Source organism: Thalassophryne amazonica, chromosome 13 (assembly GCF_902500255.1).
Source record: "Thalassophryne amazonica chromosome 13, fThaAma1.1, whole genome shotgun sequence".
NCBI lineage: Eukaryota > Metazoa > Chordata > Actinopteri > Batrachoidiformes > Batrachoididae > Thalassophryne > Thalassophryne amazonica.
Window position 1 is genome coordinate 70,497,049 of NC_047115.1, and position 21,071 is coordinate 70,518,119.

Genomic DNA, 21,071 nt, shown 5'->3' on the forward strand with positions numbered 1-21,071 from the left:
CATCCAAGTCTTCACATTTTTTTGGCCAGAAACTGAACCAGTGTTTGTCTGTAGTGTGCTAACATTAGATTGCAGATCAGTTATCTTATTATGGCTGGCTCACAGATCTGGCAACTTGTTTCCGACTGACTGTTTGTTGTTGTGACGCTATTCTGAACTTCACACGGTTGTATATGTTTCTTTTATTTCTGTTTAGCACTCTTCTGGTTATTAATTGTATCTACTCTGAAAAGTATTTAACTATAGTCCTGTTGTAATTCGCTAGCAGTCAGCATTCGCGAGCATTTAGCTTTCGCTAGCTAGGTCGACTCCTCCCTTCCCACCTGTCGTTATTTTTATAGCTGCTTCTTTTTACCTGGTTAATACTTCTGTTAGTTTGTCGGTCAAACTGCTGCGAATTTTAAGTAATTATTTTACTCCTGTTTTGGTTAGCTTGTGCTTGATTGGCTATACTCTTGAATTTCCTAGTGCGCAAAGTACCCTACTTTACCTACTTTACACCCTCCATAAATCCTACGTGATGTTGGAAGATAGGGTGGCTCTCTTAGAGAGCCGTGTCCGTAAGTTAGAGCAGCTTCTTAGTGCAGTGGAGTTAGATGTTAAGGGCACTCCAGATGAGGTTCGTGCTGGGCCGGCTAGCAAGCCCATTAGCATCAGCCTAGAAACACCGGCTGTGGAGGACGGTTTTCGGACTGTGGCGAGGCGGAGGAAGCCCCATAGGGCTTGGTGCCCGGTTGTGGCACCCCGATCACACTCGCCACTGCGAACTGTGTATCGGTTCTCCCCCTTGGATGTACCTGATGTGAATTCTCCAAGCCCACAAGTGACTTCCACTCCTATCTCCAGGCCGAAACACCGGACATTAGTGATAGGGGATTCTATCACCCGCAAAGTCGGGTTACAGCCGCCGGCTGACGTTAACTGTATTCCTGGGGCCAGAGCTCCCAACACTGCATCTCATCTTAGGGTGCTGACGCTGCAGAAGGGAAGACAGACAAAGGAACATGACATGAGATATAGTCACATAGTTATTCATGTCGGCACCAATGATATCAGGACCACTCAGAGGTAACAAAAATGGACATAGAGAGGACTTGTGACCTTGCCAGAAAGATGTGTCGGCATCGATTAATAGCCTCTGGTCCCCTCCCCTTCCGGGGTACTGATGAGGCGTTTAGCAGGCTGACATCATTAAATAGGTGGCTGGCGCAGATTTGTCAACAGCAAGGCTTTAGCTTTATTGATAACTGGCCTTCGTTCTGGGGCCGCCGTGGCCTGCTGATGCTGCCGTGGCCGGCCTCCACCCTACTGGGGAAGGCACCGCCATCTTGTCTGCAAACATAGATAGAGCTCTACAGGGAGGGTAACATTAGGAATCTACAGCAGGCCACGGAGCAGGTGATTAGAGACCCTGCAAGGCTTATGACAAATGTGGATGTGGAATCCATTAGCTTAGCGGGGAAATTAGTGCAGAAAATCCACTATGGTGATAGTGCAGTTTATCTGACAGGGAGAGAGATTCAACAAGTTGAGACTGTGGCCTGCTCCCGTAGACGTGTCCATGAAAATCATAGAGGGATATCCTTTGCAAACTTAATACCCATTACTATATTGGATGATGTTGAAATTGAGGATGGCCCAGTGGTTGTTCCAGTAATAGCAAAGATTTCGTGTCTGCTACCTACAACACGCGTGGAATGTCTCAAACCTAAACCTACTTCTAGACATCTTATATATGCTACTCTGGAACCAGCCCTAAACCCAAACAGTTCAACTGTCAACCCCACTGAGGTCCTTAGACTGGGTCTCATTAACATAAGATCACTGTCCTCAAAATCATTGTTGATTAATGATTTAATCATTGATCATCACTTAGATATGATTGGGTTATGTTAAACCTGGCTTAAACCTACAGCTGTCCTCCCATTAAATGAAGCCTGCCCACCAGCATATACATTTAGTCACGTCCCTTGTGATGCAAAGCAAGGTGGGGGTGTTGCTCTTATTTATAAATCTAGGTTTAGCTTATTAGCTGTTGGGGGTCACAAATATAACTCATTTGAGCATCTGATTCTCCGCTCCGCTCAGGATATTACGCATTGCCAAGGTCAGAAGAATAAAAAAAAATCAGCCGTATTACTTTGTCACTGTATATAGGCCTCCTGGCCCATATTCTTAATTCTTACATGAATTTGGTGCGTTAGATAACATTCTGATCATTGGTGACTTTAACGTTCATATAAATAAGCCTTCTGATCCCCTCTGCAAATCATTTATGGAAATTGTGGATGCATTAGGATTTTGGCAATGCATTCGGGATTCGACGCACATTAGTGGAAATACCCTGGATCTGGTTCTCGCACGTGGTATTGCTGTCACGAATATTGACATCATGCCTCTTACATCAGTGGTCTCTGATCACTCATTAAGTTTACAGTTTTGCTGCCGTGTTTAGTGGAACAACAACCTTATTTATCACTGCAGCGATGCATCAACTCCTCAACTAAGACTGAACTAGAAGCTAGACTGCCTGATGTCTTAGCTTCACTTCTGACAAATACCCAGTCAGTAGACAGACTTGTGGATAGTTTAAACTCGGTGCTCAAAACGACACTCGACATTGCAACACCTGTGTTGAAACCGCACTCCCCCAAATTGCAGTCACCTTGGTTCAATGATTACCTGCGTGGCCTCAAGCATAAAGCAACAGGTCTAGAACGGAAATGGCGTTGTTCAAAATTAGAAGTATTCCACCTTGCATGGCGTGATGCTATCTTAGACTATAAGCATGCATTATTGGCTACAAAGCGGACCTATTATTCTGATTTGATCAACAAAAACAAGCATAACTCAAAGTTCTTGTTCGACACAGTGGCAACACTTATTCATGGACAACCACCTACAGCTCGCTCTCCTTTTACAGCACAAGATTTCCTAGATTACTTTGAGAAGAAAATAGATGACATTAGGTTGAACATATCCCAGCATGCCTTAACCCAGCCACTACACCCTGCTATTGAGGTGGGCGCCACTACTGAGGTATTACCTAGATTTACAGAATTTGATAGTGTCTCTCTAGACATGCTAACGAAACTCGCAACGTCAACAAAAAGCACAACCTGTTTATTTGATCCTATACCAACAAAATTGTTTAAGAATCTGTGGCCCACTCTTGGGCCGACTGTGCTGGAAATTATTAATCTTTCTTTAACTTCTGGATCTGTTCCTAAACGTTTCAAATCTGCAGTGATTAAACCATTACTTAAGAAACCTAATCTTGACCCTAGTGTATTGAAAAACTATCGGCCGATATCAAATCTATCATTTTGCTCTAAAATTCTGGAAAAAGTGGTTTCACGACAGTTTGTAGACTATCTTACTGAGAATAATCTCTTTGAGCCACTACAATCTGCTTTTAGAAAATATCATTCAACTGAGACGGCTCTCACTAAAGTGGTGAATGATCTTCTGCTTACAATGAACTCGGACACCACTACGGTTCTGCTGCTGTTAGCTCTCAGTGCTGCATTTGATACAGTGGATCATCATATTCTACTTGATAGGCTGGAAAATCATTTTGGGATTACTGGGAGTGCCCTTGCATGGCTGACGTCATACTTGACTAGTCGTTCTCACTGTGTTTTGTACAGTAACACTACCGCTAACCTTAGTGACATGAAATTTGGGGTTCCTCAGGGGTCTGTCTTAGGCCTCCTGCTTTTCTCCCTTTATATAGCACCCCTTGGGCACATATTGCGGCGTTTTGGAATTACCTTTCACTGCTATGCAGATGATACTCAGTTACATATGCCGATAACTGCTGGTAATCTCGTTCACATAAAATCCTTAGAAGATTGCCTTGCAGCAGTGAGAAGCTGGATGTCTAGTATTTTTTGTCTTTCTGATGCCTGATTCTGTTTTTTCTCTGCTTAAGGTGCAGCTCCATCCAGAGATGGGAGTTGTGTGTGTGTGTTGGCGACCCTCCTGTCCTGTGCACCAACAGCAATTCTTGTATATTCATCCGTGAATTGTTCTGTGAATTGTTTCTCTAATTTATGTTTGTAGCATGGCCCAAGCAGAGGGTCACCCCTTTGAGTCTGGTCTGCTTGAGGTTTCTTCCTCAGAGGGAGTTTTTCCTTACCACTGTTGCACTGGGGGTTGGTAGGGTTAGACCTTACCTGTGTGAAGCGCCTTGAGGCAACCCTGTTGTGATTTCGCGCTATATAAAGGAAATAAAAATTGTCATGATCATTAGCAGAACGTACAAGTTCCACTATTGTATTTCCGTCACAGACCATTTTCATTTTAAATGGCACAAGTGCCACAGTAATCTGTCTCTTGACAGCTTCTTAAAGAATGGAATCAAATTTGGTATTGATGTCCAATTGCATTTCGTCCATCATCATCATCTTCATACAAGGTAACAGTCAGTTACCATCTAAGTGGTGCCTGAGTCAGGAGACAACTGGTGCCTGCCGTGTCCTACTTTTGCAGAATTGGATTTCACCCATTCTGCCATCAATTTTTATTCAGGGTATCAATCGAAGTAAAATAACAAAGGTTCAAAAGTAAAGTGGTGCAAAGAAATGATTTAACGTCATAATTTTGGTGGAGCTACTGCTAAACATGTCTTACATCCTTGCTGAAGCAGTGCCCCATACAGATCCAATTCCGACATCTGAGTCCAGGACGTCATTGCAAGCTTGGATCTTGAGTCTTGATCCAGGGCATTCACAAACCCAGACACTCTTATTCATCGTGCAGCTTCTCAAGTGCAACAATCAGGGCACTAATTCTGCAAAGCATCATCCACAAAGTCAAGATCAGTAGACCACTCTTCACCAACAAAAGCACCTAAGTCGCAAGTTTCCACAACCCTAACCAACACTCAGTCCATGAAAGCATTGAACAGTGAAGGAGTTCGAACACATCCCAGATGAAGGCCAGTCTTGACTGGTAAAAACTGTGCTTAGGCTGGCTATGAAGTCCAGCAACTTCTTAGGGATCCCCTAAATTCTAAGAATGTACAGATTCCCTAAAGAAAAGATACAGAGGGAAAAGTGAGAGCTTTTCATCCGTGCCACCTGGAAAGTGAGAAAAATACAACAGAAGACAGCATAAGAAATGCGCTTTAAAAAAACAGATGGATCTCAACAAGGATGGTACCCCCTTCTATCCTTCTATTCATATAGCCAGCAAAATTGCAACAAAGTGTGTTGCCTCTCCTGAAAGCATGAAACAGGCCATGTTTGTATCACGATCACGGAGACTAAATGTCGTCTTTCCCACGCCATACTGAGCTATGCTGGAAGCTGGCGAGTCTTGCAGAGAAAGTCGCACAACTTTATCTAATTATAGAGAAGTGTGAAGAGTCAAGAGTTGGACAGAAAGAGACAGTGGGTGACGACTTCGGAGAGCTGTGATGTGGACACAGGACTTGAAATGGCTTCCAGCCGTTCATGTTAATAATGTGTATGCTTAGCCATACAACTGACTGTGGACGGACAAATGAAAGAATCAAGCAGCACAAACGTGACGACGGCTATCAAATGTTTACAGACCATCACGTGGAACTCGCAGAATTTGGAAGTATTGAAAGGAACTTTGTTTACATACAAAGCCGCATCTACAAGGCTGCTGTGTGCTCACACGGAAGTAAAATCAGCGCAATGCAGATGTCTTTCAGGGTATGTATTTATTACTGTTTTATTTCTGCTTATTGCATCTTTTTTAGACGTATTTGATGGATTTTGTTTGTTTTCTGAATACGCCACAGGTTACAAAGGAGGTTGAGACAGAAAAATAATACAAGAATTTGATTTTGAAAGCCATGTTACATTTGTATACAAAAAGCAACCAAAATCTGATCTCGACAAACAAGACTTTTTCAGATATTTGCAGCTCAGGCATCATTTTAATAAAAATGTTAAAACATTAGAAAACAACTATCAAGATATTGTTAACATCTTTATTGACAAAGGTAAATCCTATAAGAAGAGGCTATCCAGACTATATGCGTGCCTAGAGGCCTACAAAAAAAACATCAACACTATACATTAAAAGTACATGGGAAAAGGAGGCAGAAACAATACAGATAGAAAATGATTGGCTCAACATATGCCAAATTAATTCCACCACCACAAGCTCAGGGCAATGGAGGAAATTCACGTGGAAGAATATTGTTAGGTTTTTTTATAACTCCCAAAAGGACATATTCTCAGACAGGCAGGGCTGAATCTGGGCATTGTAACCCGTTGCTATTCAAATCTACTGTCTATGTTCTTATTCTTTTTTGAAATGCACCATTGCCCACCCGGTGACCCACCTGTTCTAAGTTCTATGTGTGGTATATTTTCTATGTTTTATTCTTCTTTGTAAGATTAGAAAATTTTGATTAAAAATAAAGTTTAAAAAAAAACAAAAAGCAACCGGATTGACTGCATACCGGTGTAGGCCCGAGGAAGAAGTGGACTACAAGAGACTACAGGCAGCTAGACTTTGGTCCCCAGTGTGATATCACAAGTCTGTATCAAAATGGCTTTGTGTGTTGACTGGACTAAGATATGCCTTTTAACATCCTATGACTGAGGTGAGTGGAAAGTTAAGCAATGCACTTGTATCAGCAGTCAGCCAAATGAGAACGAGAACTTCCTTTGTGGAAAGGAAGACATGAACGACAAGAGATGAGCTGTAGCTTTTTATATACAGAAGTATAGCTTCACTTAGGAACATAATGACTACAAGCCACTACTGGCTGGAGTAAAGAGATACAGGCCTCTGAGGATTATGCTGGGGAGTGATACCTACAGAAAGACATCAAAACAAATGTCTAAAAGAGACTGCTGCCTGAAAAAACAATCACAGAAGGAGACTGAGAGAAGAAATGACACAGATAAGTGATTAAAAAAGTAAAAGAAAATGGCAACATGACGAACAGCGATGAGAAAGAAAGGCAAAAAACAAGACACAGTGAGAGAATATAAACAGCGAAGAACACCAAAGTCAGATAATCAAAAGAACATGTTAAAGCGCCCTGCAATCAACACCCCATAACCCAACACACGGCCTGAATACCATCCACACAGTGCGCTTTCCAGGCAAGTACCAACTTAAAACGTACATTCACACAGGCCCAAATAAGAACACACAAACACACACAGCATGCCTGCACACAGCCACCAGAATGTTGCCCTCATTACATAATGTACTAAGTGACCACTGAAGGACTGCTTTTGTACCAGAAGAAAACAAGAGTTTTGTTATTTTAACTCAGCACTGGGTGGTTCAAAGTAAACATCGCAGCGACAGTTTGTGGTTCGTCACCTGCCGCGTCGCTAAAGACGTCTTCCATCACACACCACCGAGGAAAGCAGGGAGGTACAAGAAAGTGAGAAATTCTTTTACATGTCATTCAGAAATAAATGTTTTGTTTTCAGTTTTGTCTCTTCAGGCAGATGAAGGGATTATTTTGATGAGGAGTGAGCAGAGTTGATGGGGACTTTGTGGTCGTAAGACACTCCAGCCAAGTTTACCCTTAGCCCAGGAAACACCGCCAAATTCAATACCCAGTTCAATATGCAATCAATGTGGATCAGGAACACTGGAATATTAAACAAATGGGGGGGAGGGGATCACTTGAAGAGGTGTCAGCACCCAGCTTTAAACAAGAAGTAAACCCACAAATGATAAATTGCACTAAATTTTTCCCAGTGTCACAAACAGCAAACAAAAATTGCAAAATACCATACAAGACTCATGGAGAGGATGATTCCTACATATACCAACCCCTTCAGAAATTTCAGTTTCTGTGTGTGTGGGTGTGTGCGTGTGGTGGTGGTGGGGGCACAAAGTGCATGACAGGTATTGTTGATTGAGACACCCCACTTACCCTAATACTCATTACCAATTTTGTCAAAAAAACAAAACAAAAAAAAACATAAATAAATAAATAGAGATGGAAACAATTGATCTGCTATAACGACCCCTAACGAGAGCAGCCGAAAGAATAAATAAATAAATACTAGTTGGAGCAGCAGATTTTGAATTAAGCCCGTTTCACAACGGGCTTGCATACAGTTGTGCTAAAATGCATTTGGAGTAAGCTGGAAAATTGCACACATTTGGTGCAGTCCCTGTTTAGGCTGGTGTGTGATGGCACATGGTTGCGTTCCTAGACTTGCTTATAATAGCGTATGGTTGCTTTAGGCCCTGTCAAACCATTTATTAAAAATGCTGGCATAAATTAATGCAGCTGTCACACCTTGACGACCACCATATGCCGACAGCCCCGTTTCCACCAAGTGGTTCAGGTCGGTACTGCACGGTGTGGTGCGGGTCAGAAACAGAGTAATTTAACATTATTTTATTTTTTTATTTTTCATTTTTTGTCTTGGTGGATTCATTTTCATTGTGTACAGAATACTGATGAGTCTGGCTGTGGTAAACGCTGCCGTGAATGAAGTGCTGTAAAGAGTCACAGCACTTATTCAGGTTTGATCAGACCTGATCGATCAGGGCGTCTGATGATCGCAGACAGAGACGGCGATGTTAAAGAGTCACAGCACGTATTCAGGTTTGATCAGACCTAATCAATCAGGGCATCTGATGATTGCACTGACAGCAACGGCGATGTTAAAGAGTCACAGCACTTATTCAGGTTTGATCAGACCTGATCGGACCTGATCGCTGTCGACTGGCACTTTAATCATCACAGTGCTTCTGTCTGACCAGATGTGATCAGAGCACGACACCGGCATCTTCTGACAAAACGCACCTGGAGCAGAAAAAACACAGAGGGACTTGCTTTAAAACGCTACATTTCCAGCCACAACAGGAACTGAAAGTATTTTTAGACACACACACACACACACTACACCTGTTCTCCTACAACTGGTTCACTTTGGATTGTTGCACAGACCTGCTTAAAAACTGTTCGCTTTATGTATCCAGCACTCTACGCGGAAGCAATTAAGCAGATTTCATTTTTTGAGTCTTCCTCACACAGACCTCAGCATACTGCTGTGTAGGAAGCAAAAACTCAGCATAGAGCTACTTAAACTTGGCGTGGAGCTGCATAACTCAGCATAGACGGTACGCCACAATATGCAATTCTACGTTGGCCCCGGTGTGAAAGGGGCTTGACACACACGCAGATCCAGAAACACAAAACCACTTTTCCCACCCTCGGGGGACGGATGGGAATAATTATCAAAGCCTGATGTAATTACAGTTATTACACCAATCCACAATTTTTCACTTCCGATCTGATCCGATACCTGAATTTGGATATCTGCCGATACCAATACTTTTCCGATCCGATACCAGAGCTCTGTTTGCATTAATTTTATTATGATCATTATTGTTGATTTTATACAAGGATTTTCTTAAAAAGGAGACCTGAATGTTCAGCTACAATTTGCCAGAAGGTGTATCTAAGATGAAAGCCTAGATTTGATGTTTTGATGAAAGAATGAAGTACTTTTATTTTTTATAGACTTGTTTTTATAGACTTAAAGTGAAAGGACTGCACTCTCTCTGTGTCTGTCTGTCTGTCTCTCCTGCTCAATTTTCAATTTCAAAGCAAGTGTTAAGAGTGAGAAATAAAAATTAAGTTCTCTCTCCCTCTCGTTTGCTCTCTCTCTTTCTCTGTCTGTCTCTCTCTCTCTCTCTCCCTCGCTTTCTCTCTCCCTCTCTCTCACTCTGTTTCTCTGCCTGTCTGTCTCTCTCCCTCTCTCTCCCTCTTTTTCCTTTCTCTCTCTCCCTGTTTTCGTGCTGCACAAACTTTGAAGCTTTTGGAAACACAAAGCCTTTCAACAGTATAATAAATGTATCATCAACGCTCACGCAGAGGATTTTAATGGAGAGTTTTTCCCTTTCAGCGGTCAGAATCTCTGTTCACTGTCCTCCTCGGCTGCACGCTGAGCTGGCATTTCACTCAAGAAAGTGAAGCTGCTAACTTTTCAGCACACATTTTCAGCAACAATTCAGTTCATTTTTTGGAAAATCCATACTCAACTAACAGACAATTTGAATCCGAGTGCTGGGCGTAAATTTGCCACTACCCACGGTTTCGAACACTGCAGAAGAGAGCTCTCTCAAACAGCCCGGCTCCAGAAAACCTCCCCCTCCCCTCCTCCCCTCAGCAAAAAACAAAGAGCAAACAACAGAAGTTGAGCGGATTCACATTGGCAAGTTGGATCTGTATTTTCCGATACGTGAATTATGTCGGTATCGGAAGCATCGGCTCGGTCACAACCTTTATTACAGTACATTATAGCTGAAGAGTACTACTGAGAGAAGATGTCCACTTGTTAATTACAAGGCACAGGAGCAACACTCAGTGTCCTGATGGAGGCTGATGCTCACAGCCATTCAGCTACAACAACTTTCAGCCCATTGCCCTAAATGTGAGGACACACCTGCACAGCACGTTGGTGAGGCGCACAAAGCCCACATACGCCAGTTCAAAAGCGCCGCGATGGCGAGACTGCAGAAGCTGCTGACAGAAGTACAGGCCTACTCCTTCCACCTGTCAGAGAGAGAGAGAGAGAGAGAGCGAGAGAGCGAGAGAGCGAGAGAGAGAGAGAGAGAGATCAACTTTTTGGTCAAATGTGTTGTCTACATTATATAATAATAAAAATAACTAGAATGTTGTCCGTGGGGATCCACAGGCTCTACAATGGGTAGTGTTTATAAAATAGGGAGCAGACATTTTTCAAGGGTGGAAATGAATTAAGCAATGAGTTGGAATGGCGTATGAGTCCAGAATGTTTGTAGAACCTTAGACTTCAACGTTTCTTAGAAGAGGAACTCAACTCTTATTTCCTATTATGTAATTTTTAATGTTAATTTACTGTCTTAATGTAATTATAAATTGTTTAGGTTCTTGTTATCATATACACACTATTATTATGATCATTATTATTATTTTATTATTACTTCTATTTTGCCATTTGATTTTTAAATGGACCACAATGGAAATAAGTGTTTTCACTTTTTTGGGGCAATGGTGCAAAGTGTGACCGTCACGCCTTTATGTCTGGTGGTGGGTGAACTTCTGTGCAAGAGTCTGCCATCACCACCTTTGCACACAGATATGCGGCTCCTCTACTCCAGAGAGGCCCTGTTAGCTCTGCAGCATTAGGGTGTTTCACCACCGGAGCTCCTACCAGCAACCGTCACAGGTAGAATCCAGCTGGAATACAACACCGGTGAGCAGAGGGGCAGGAGAGGAGGTGTAAGAGAGCGGCTTTGTTGCAGGGCTAACAAATGTCCGCTGCCCTCTATGATCCTAAGTAATGTGAAATCTCAGCAAAGCAAGACAGACGAGCTCCATTTAAACACAAGATACCGCTACGAATATGGAGACTCGTTTTAATCATGGTGTTTACTGAGACATTCTATATTCTCTGCTTCAGCTGGAGGGCTTTTCCTGCTTTCGTACTGACCTCAGGGAAAAGCAGAGGAGAGGGCACGTGTTTACTTGAATAGCAGCTGGTGTAAACAAGTCACAACCAGAAACACTATTTGCAGCCCTAACTTAGAGATGCTTTGTCTCTCATTAAGACCCTTTTATCTCCCTAGAGATTTTGGAAATATCATGTTATGTGCTGTTTATATTCCTCCAAGTTGTAATGCAATGAACGCTAGAAACAAAAATGTCTTGGACACATGAAAGGTGCTTACACTGCGAAATTCCTTCCTCCAACTCTGATCACTCCACTGTTTATCTGCTGCTCACATATAGATCCTTATTTCAGTCCAGCAAGTCCCAGTGTAGGACTGTGCTGCAGTGGTCTGAAGACAATGTTGAAATTTTCAAGGGCTGTTTCCTCTGCACAGACAGGAGTATTTTTCATGGCCTCGACCCCAATGAGGTAACAGATACTATCACGGATTACATTAAGTTTTATGTGGATAATGTAGTTCCAAAGAAAGTTATTTTTTATTTCCCAAACAAGAATGCATACATAACTCGGCTGGTGAAGGATAGCATCATCAAAGAAGCTGGCTTTTAGGAACAAAAGTCGTATGAGCATAGAAAGATCTTGCTTTGAGGAAAGAGGTCTGCATCACCAATATGAACACCAGCTGGGCACAGCTCATCACACTGAATGAACAAGGCAGAAATGATGAACTTAAATTTTTCCTCAGGTTTGAGACTCTGGACTTTTCTCAGGAGGGGGTTGAGGCCTTAGACTCCGTAACCAACTCTGTGGTCTTCCATCATCTGAAAGCTGAACCACAGCAGGCACAGAGGGTTTTTAGTCATGTCTGCTAAAGAAATCTATAGGCCCCAATGGTTTTCCTGCCATTGTTCTTAAGAAATGTGCATCAGGACTTACTGCTGCTTGGTGCCTAATTTTTTAACAGTCCTTAGACAGAAACACTGTTTCAGCTCTTTGGAAGAACTCTATAATCATTCCTGTGCCTAAGGTCTCCAGTCCAGCTGTTAAGAATGATTTAAGACCAGTAGCTCTTACATCAGTTGTTATGAAATGTTTTGAGGGGATTATTGTGAACTTTCTCATGGGGGATGTAGCACCACGGGTGGACCCCTTTCAGTTTGCTTATAGGCGTGGACGGACTACAGAGGATGCTGTAGACAGCATGACTCATCTCATTTGCAAACATCTGGAGAACTCCAAGGCTTGTATTTTATTTGCAGATTTAAAGTTCAGCTTTTAATACTATTCAACCATCTATCTAATCTACTGGTCCATATTTTAAACAGTATGCATTTGAATCATTTTATCATAAAATGGTTTTACGCCTGATCTGGCTGATCTGGTGGAACTTTACGTGCCGGCCTGGGCTTTGTGGTTGCAGGATGCGGGACTTCTCTGTGTTACCAGAGTGAAGAAGAAGTCAGTGGGTCAAAGAGCTTTTTCTCATCGTGCACCCACCCTGTGGAACAGTCTTCCTGCGACCGTGAGGCAGTCGTAGTCCGTGGACATTTTTAAGTCAAGACTTAAAACCCATTTTTATTCTCTTTCTTATGAATAGTTTTTATTTTTTATCTGTTTTATTCTTTAAATTCTGTTTTTAATTATGTATTTGAATTCATTATTATTTTTTAATTATTTATTTAATTTTTATGTTTTATTGTTCTTTGTGAGGCACCGTGAGACAGCTTTTGTTGTGATTTGGCACATTATAAGCTAATTAAATTGAACTGAAAATGTTTTTTTATTTATTTATTTTTAAACAAACCGATCTCAGCAGGTAAAGGTCAAGGTACAGGGGTACCTCAGGTCTGCGTTACCACTCTCTGTACATTAATGACTGTAAGAGCAGACAGCCTAATAATACCTACAATTCTCAGATGATACAGCAATCTTAAGTTTGTTGTTCAGGGATGTTTTCCCCTCTGTATATGATGAGGAGACCATCATTTTTAAAACGTGGCATGAGAGTCACCATCTTATTACCCAATGGCCGTATTTGATGGCCATATTGCAAAGACTTTGCATCCGTCTGTTCATTTGTGCTCAGCATAAGTCCAGTTCAAATTCACAAGTAACATTCTTGGGACACAGACCTTGAGCAAGTTCAAAGATGGCTAACTTTGATCTATTGTAAGAGGTATTTTAAGAGGTTAAAAAGTAACATTATGTTTCATATTTTTATGCTATGAATCATGCAAATGAGGGTTTTTTTTGTTTGTTTTGTTTTTTCTTGAGGGGCTTGAGTGACAGCCAATCAGAGTAGAGCGGCACCGTGACTTATGTGGCTGGTCTCTTTTGCGCTACCAGACCACTTTGTTTATATGTAAATACGTTTCCCATGTATTATGTAAAAGCTAGCGAGAAATATACACTTCTAAAACTGAAACTGCTATTTCTGTAACCTGATAACACCACTGGAGTGATTTACAAGCGATATCGTGGACATTAACGTGCATGCTAACTTCTGCTAACTCAAAGCTAACTTCCGCGCTTGTCAAATATGTGTAAATGTAACATCTGTATTACGTAAAAGCTAGCGGGAAATAAACACTTCTAAAATCGAAAATGCTGTTTTTGTAACCAAATAACACCTCTGGAGTAATTTACAAGACATTCTGCGGACGTTAGCATGCATGCTAACTTACACTAACTCAAAGCCAATTTCCACGCTTGTTAAATATGTGCAAATATAGCATATTTCTCATATATTATATAAAAGCTAGTGAGAAATTAACACTTCTAAAACTGAAAATGCTATTTTTGGAACCTGATAACACCTCTGGAATGATTTACAAAACATTCTGTTGACGTTAGCATGCAGACTAACTTTAGCTAACTCAAAGCTAACATCTGGTGTTGCAGGCCGAACGGTTCCCCTTAACAATCGGTCCGCCCTGCCTTCACTGCGCATGTGTCATCAGCCGCAGTTCATCTATTATCACCTCAATTCTGCTTAAAACTGCACTCTATTCATCATCTGTTTCAGCAACAGATATCTGAAGCTTTTGTACAACAATCATTTCCACACAAATTCAGCATTATTTAGTCATAAAGGACACAGGAAGCAATCAGAGCACTGCAGCTACACGTGTGTTGAGCACCGGAGTGCACGGAGGGGCTGTGCGCCACGCTATCTGGTCAGATCACAAGCGTGCTGCGGGATGACATGCACCTGGGGCTGTACTGGTATTATGATAATTAGTTTATTATAATTAAATTATCATAATTATTATCATAATTAAAGAATTAGTTTAGACAGGGATGTAGCCGATCTGCTCTGTGTCAGCCTGATCCCATCAGATCTCAGAAGCTAAGCAGTGCAGTATCTGGTTAGTACTTGGATGGGAGACCTCTATGGAACACCAGCGGCTGTGTGTGTTTCTCCAGGTAACAATGGAGTTGCGCCAGGAAGGGTATCCGGCGTAAAATACCAGTGCGGATCTGGCTGTATCCGCTGTGGCGACCCCTAACAAAATCGGGAGCAGCCGAATGGACAACAACAACAACAGTTTGGATAGGGATATGAAAATGAGTCAGCCAATACTGCCCAAAAAACACCTAAAAACAAAACTGTAGCTGTCAGGTGATAATAAAGCCAAATAATCAATACTTCATTGAGTAAAGTGGAAGGGAGTCCTTCACCTCTTCGTGGACCATCCTCAAATTCAAAGTCATCTGAGATATACTCATCTAGGCCTTTCAACTCAAATTTAGTGAAAAGCAAATTAGTTTTGTTCACGTTATCATGGGCACAAGAATCAAAACTCTGTTAAATATAGAGGGCGGACCTTACAAGGTTTTGGTGAAACCTGATCATGCTCAAATTTAAATTTGGCTAAGATCACTCATTTGTAATGTCCAGTTCTTATCTGGTGAAAATATGAAACTTTGTTCAATTTATCATGGTACAAGAAATTGTGACTGACACACTCACAGTGATGGCGCACACTTATTGTCCTGTTGGACTTTTTTGGGGTGGGGGGGTGAAACATTAACACCATATGGGGGGGGGGGGGGGGGGGGGTGATACATTAACACCATAGTAGCCTCCAATTTCCTGTGAACTCAAGCCTTTTACTGGGTTGCGAATGTTGCATTAATCCTGCTACCAATCTTGTGTGGGATTTCTGAAGGCTGGGGACCAGCTGCTGACGTGTGTAGATTATTGACATATTAAAGGCAAAGCAATTTGTTGCACAGTGTCTTTGATAGAAGAACAGCCAGGATTTGATGCCCCAACTGGTTGGTGTCGACAACCAACTCTGAGCTACGGTCTTTCCTCAGAAAGAACAACAGCAACTGATTAGTTCATGAAACCTGCTCTCTAAGTGCTTTACCCACAAATGTAGGTAGAGGGCATCATTTTCGGATCCTATGAAGCCACAAGATATCAGAAGATATACGTTTTTACTTATTCTGTGGGATAAAGAAATTTGAATTTTAACCTGACCACAGAATAACATTGTATTGCCCAGTGTTTAAATGTATTGTTTCTGCTCTGTAGACATCCTGTGAGTGAATTTCAAATGACGTGAAAAGCAGAGTGTCACCACCACCTCAGGAATGCCGCTCAAAAGGTTTCATATATTTAGAAAGCAAAGTAAAGCTCGAACACTGGCTCTACTCGTGTTTTTTGAGACACTGCTTAGATTCAGCCACTGGGCACTGAGCATGTCAAGCGTGAGAGCGGCATGTCAGTAGCGTGACAAGTGTGTTCAAATAAGGATGCTGAGACATCCGCATAATGGCCACTGTCAGTAAAACCATCCAGTCAGTAATAGTGTTAGTAACATTATTCTAACTATACACATACACACATAACTGACTGCTGTTTCTGTGGTAGTGTGTAAACCAGTGACTGTGCTGCAGGTGAGGCGGCAGGGCGAGGCAGACGCAGAGCTGCAGTGCCCTGTCATTACGGCTGTGGTATCACCGCCAACCACAGAGCCGGCCAGGACCCGACTTAGTCAGGGGTGGTATGGAGGGCACAAGGAGGGGTGGCAGCACCCCAGTGCAAATGCCCTGTACGCAAAAAATACCCAGAGGCCCCTTGGGACACATGAGGTTAGACACAACATATAAACTAACACAGAACCACTGATGAACCAGGACCGTGCTCGTCACTGTACTCCTTCCTTATTGTGCTTGATGTGAATGAATGCATGAATAAAACATGAGGTGTGATTACTTGCTTTTAAATGATAACATGAAAATGTACTGTTAAAGAAAAAAAAAGAATAAGCATTGTGCATACCATAACAGAAGAATCGAAACAAAGTTGTTCGGCCCTATCTTGATAATATATGATGCAAAGTCTGAAGCGCATCATGCAAGTGCATTTGGAGCCTGTCCAAATGAACTTTGCCTTTTACAAGACATGTAATCTGGGTGCAAAGTAGGACATGGAACAAAGGGGCCGGCATTACTCATCTAATTAGTCATGTGGGTGTGTTTGGTACAACATGAAATAAACGTCTTTCCTATTAATAACTGGGGTGAGCCAGCAACTTGCACCGTGTTATTTAGGGTGTTTTTACACTTCAAATTCCAAACAAGGTCTGAAATAAGGTTCATGTTTATGTTACATTTTGCACTAAAGAACCTTTCATGAAGTACCTCCATCCTGATTTCAACATCTATGGAGGCTGTGTCTTCCCATACTTGACAAAGATCGGTTCGCAGACGTGTATGCATCTAATACTGGCTAGTTGTCAAATTGCCAGAGCGCTCAGTTTGAATTTAGAAAAATAAATGAACAGATTCTATTCACTGTAACTACGCAATTATTGTTGTGGAGAAGAAGGATCTTTATTGGCATTCTATATACCTGGTTCGGAATCGGAATCAACTTTACTGTCAAGTTCTCACATACAAGGAATTTGATCTGGTGTCACTTGTGCATAAACAACAATAAAAAGGACAAAATACTTCTGTAAGTAATACATACAACAAAATCCATCATCTGCATTTCACCCCTCCAAATCAGTGTTCAGTTCATTAGCATGTTTAGTTCTAGTCTTGACTAAAATGTCACAGATTTAAACATAATTTAGTCAATTGAATTGTTTGAATTTTAGTCTAGTTTTAGTTGACTAAATATAATATTTTAGTCAGTTATCTTACGTATAGATTTAGTTGACTAAAACTAGACAAACACCAAAACAATTCAGATTGCTCGACAAAGACAAAATCAAAGACAAAACAGCCAGCCGCAGTGATCGCAGCAGCCGCGCACCAAGGCGGCACTTGTCTTCAAAAGTTTAAAATTTTCTACTTTTGCTGTTTACCAGAGCGACAAGGACAAACTAGATGTTGCTTTACGTTTAACAAGGAGAACAAACAGACAGCAAGAGAAAGATTATTTAAGTGCAGAGAGTCGTGTTTTAACCATTTGACCCTAAATAATTGAGTGATATTACAGAAAGGAATTAATTTATAAGCTCACAAAAAGTTAACTTTTTAAGCTGCCATCAGAGCAAGGGTTTCCTGTTTTACTATAACGCTGTGCTAAACACTACAACTCTGTATCTTTCAATGAAGCAAATTATTATCCATGTTGTTATCACTGAAAAATGACCACGTCTCAAATCATCATCTGTAGTTTGTAGCTACAGATGACAGAAATTCTGCTAGAACCACTGTGACAGGTTTTCTGAAGCTGACATCTGAAGGAGCGTGGGTGCATGCGTGTCTGTGTGTGTGGCGAGACAGCACCACAGAGAAAGAAGGCTGTTTGCTTTAATGAGTGCTTTACTGGAGAAGACACTGTGGGTGCATAAGGGAGGAAGTTTGACATCACGATCCCCTAGCTAGCCGGATTCTAGCCATATTTGTGTTGAGACCTCGACGAATCCCGCTCAAGTCAGCACCGTGGCTTAGTGGTTAGCAGTGTTGCCTCAAAGCAAGAAGGTTATGGGTTCGATTTCCACTTGTGGCCTTTTTGTATGGAGTTTTCATGTTCTTCCCGTGTTTTCTCCAGTTTCCTCCCACATTTAAAGACATGCAGGTTAGGTAAACTGGAAACTTTATAATTGTCCAGGTCTCCCTTGTAAAAGATGTCCCTATCTCAATGGGACTAACCTGGTTAAATTAAAGGTTAAATAAAAGTCCAGCTCAAATCTAGCTTAAATATGATTTGCACTGCTCAGATTCAGAAAAAAAACCTATCCGATTCGAGCCAGGTTGAGCCCAAATTTCACTCAAGCCGGACTGGCAACCCCAGTCTGAACGGGGTCTTCAACTGCAGACTCAAGTGAAATGTTTTCTGACTCCAGAGTCTAAGCAGCCGTTTGAGACTAAGCACCCAAGTTGTTTTTTGTTTTGTTTTGTTTGGGGAAATTTAGGCAAATAAACTCAACTGACCCTGCAGAACTAAAGTGGACCAACTTAAACATAAAAGTATGGACTCAGAAAACCACAGCAGCAACAAGCTTGATGACTTATCACACTGGTAGCCAGAGTGGACTCCCCGGACAGGGCTGACCTCACCAGAGTAAAAAAGGCAGTGACAGTCACCGTTAGATGGCCATGGCTGCCGGGCCCAGACCGCTGCGGTGCTGAGCCATGCTGAACAGGGCCGTGGCTTTTCCTATTTAAAGCTTCCCTCTTAAAGGATCTCGCCTGTGTAATGGTTTAAAGGGGCGGGTAAGCTTCCTGCATGGGGTGGGGGAAGGCAGAGGTACTTTATTTAGACGCCAGCTTCCTGTTTGCAAACATGCTCGTTTCCCAGAAAAAACTTCCATGTGCAAAGAGAGATGTTTCCCAAGTCTCATTACACAAAGGGCTCAGAGCTGGAACAGCCAGCGTCCCCTGACAGCTGAGGGTTACACAGCACTCTGATAATGTCTGTTTGCTGATGTTCGCTCAAACCAGCTGCAACCTCTTGGAGGATTTACCACATCATTTACAGAAAATAATACCTACACCAACCTAAAGAGGTGTCATTCAGAATATTCAGTTACTACACTACAAAGTAATAATTATGTTATTGTTTTTCTATTTCCTTTTCTATAATATAATAATACTGCCAAATTAAACAACCAAATAATTTTTTCTGTATCACTGTTCCTGCACAATTTTGATAGAGTCTGTGAAATCATGCATATTTGTTCTTTGCATTTATCTCTTCTAGATTGGACTACTGCAATATTCTATTTTCTGGTTTACCGCAGTCCAGCATTAGAGGTCTCCAATTGGTTCAAAATGCTGCTGCCAGAGTTTTGACACAAAGTAGAAAGTTCGACCACATTACACCCATTTTGGCATCCCTTCATTGACTTCCTGTCCCAGTGAGATCAGATTTTTAGGTTCTGCTACTAGCCTATAAAATTGTTCACAGACTGGCACCTCCCTACTTAGCTGACCTAATTAAACCCTACGTACCAGCCCGGGCTTTGCGTTCTCAGGGTGCAGGACTACTTTATATCCCTAGGGTGAAAAAGTCTGTGGGTCACAGAGTTTTCTCTTATCGTGCCCCTGTTCTGTGGAATGATCTCCCTGCGTCAATAAAACAGTCAAATTCTGTAGAGACTTTCAAGTCCAGACTTAAGACGCACTTATTTTCCCTTTCGTATGGCTAGCATACTGGCATAGTATACTCGTAGTTCTACGCTTTTTACACTTTTAATTCATTTGATTAGGAAACGGAGCGGGCCGCGGCCTCATCTTTACCTAAATTCTGGGTCTTTTAGCGAAGCTGAGGGCTAGTGGCCCGCGATCACCTTAGTATTTCTTCTGTTTTTCTTGTTGCTTAATGCTGACAAATTACACTGTATTTGTTGTCTTTCCAATGTCTGATTCAGTTTTTTTCCTCTCTGTTTGAGGTACGGCTCCATCCAGAGATGGGTGTGGTGTCTGTTTCTGAAACCCTCCTGTCCTGTGCACCGGCAACATTTCCTGTATATTTGTTTTGTAATTTGTGTCTGTAGCATGGCCCAACCAGATTGTCACCCCTTTGAGTCTGCTTTTTTCTTTTTGTTTGAGGTGCAGCTCCATCCAGAGATGGTTGTGGTATCTGTTCCAGAAACCGTCCTGTGCACCAGCAACATTTCCTGTATGTTCGGTTTGTGAATTGTTTTGTATTTTGTGTCTGTAGCATGGCCCAAGCAGAGGGTCACCCCTTTGAGTCTGATCTACTTGAGGTTTCTTCCTCAGAGGGAGTTTTTCCTTACCAGTGTTGCTCTGGGGGTTGGTAAGGTTAGACCTTACTTGGTGAAGCACCTTGAGGCAACCTTGTTGTGATTTGGCGCTATATAAATGAAATAAATTTAAATTCAATTAAACTGAATTCTTTTCATGCAAACACTGATCCTCTGCTCTCTGTACTTTCACACGTGTTTAAAGAATTTGAAAGAATTACTTGGAAATCAGCAAGGTGGTGCTTGTGTTGCATTATGCTTTAATCAGTCAATGTAACAGGACAGATGATCAGTGGTGACTTTTCTCTGAGGCTTTTTGACAAAAACAGGAGATGAGAAATATACAGTCCATTAGACATTCCAAAATAAGAGAGCAGCTCATACATACACATTAGTTCCCACAACTCATTATTATATCCAGCAGTCTCAAAATTACATATTTTCTCCAAATATACCACTTACAAATTGACATTTTTAAACACACAAC

The 21,071-nt window shown here is 41.7% G+C and overlaps 1 protein-coding gene across 1 annotated transcript in view; it reads right to left on the reverse strand.

Moving 5' to 3' along the window:
• The window catches only part of thada (THADA armadillo repeat containing), a 281,569-nt gene that overhangs the window by 196,429 nt on the left and 64,069 nt on the right, over positions 1–21,071 (reverse strand). Inside the window, 1 exon segment of the mRNA XM_034184530.1 lies at positions 10,419–10,528. Within this exon segment, the coding sequence (XP_034040421.1) occupies positions 10,419–10,528 (110 nt within the window).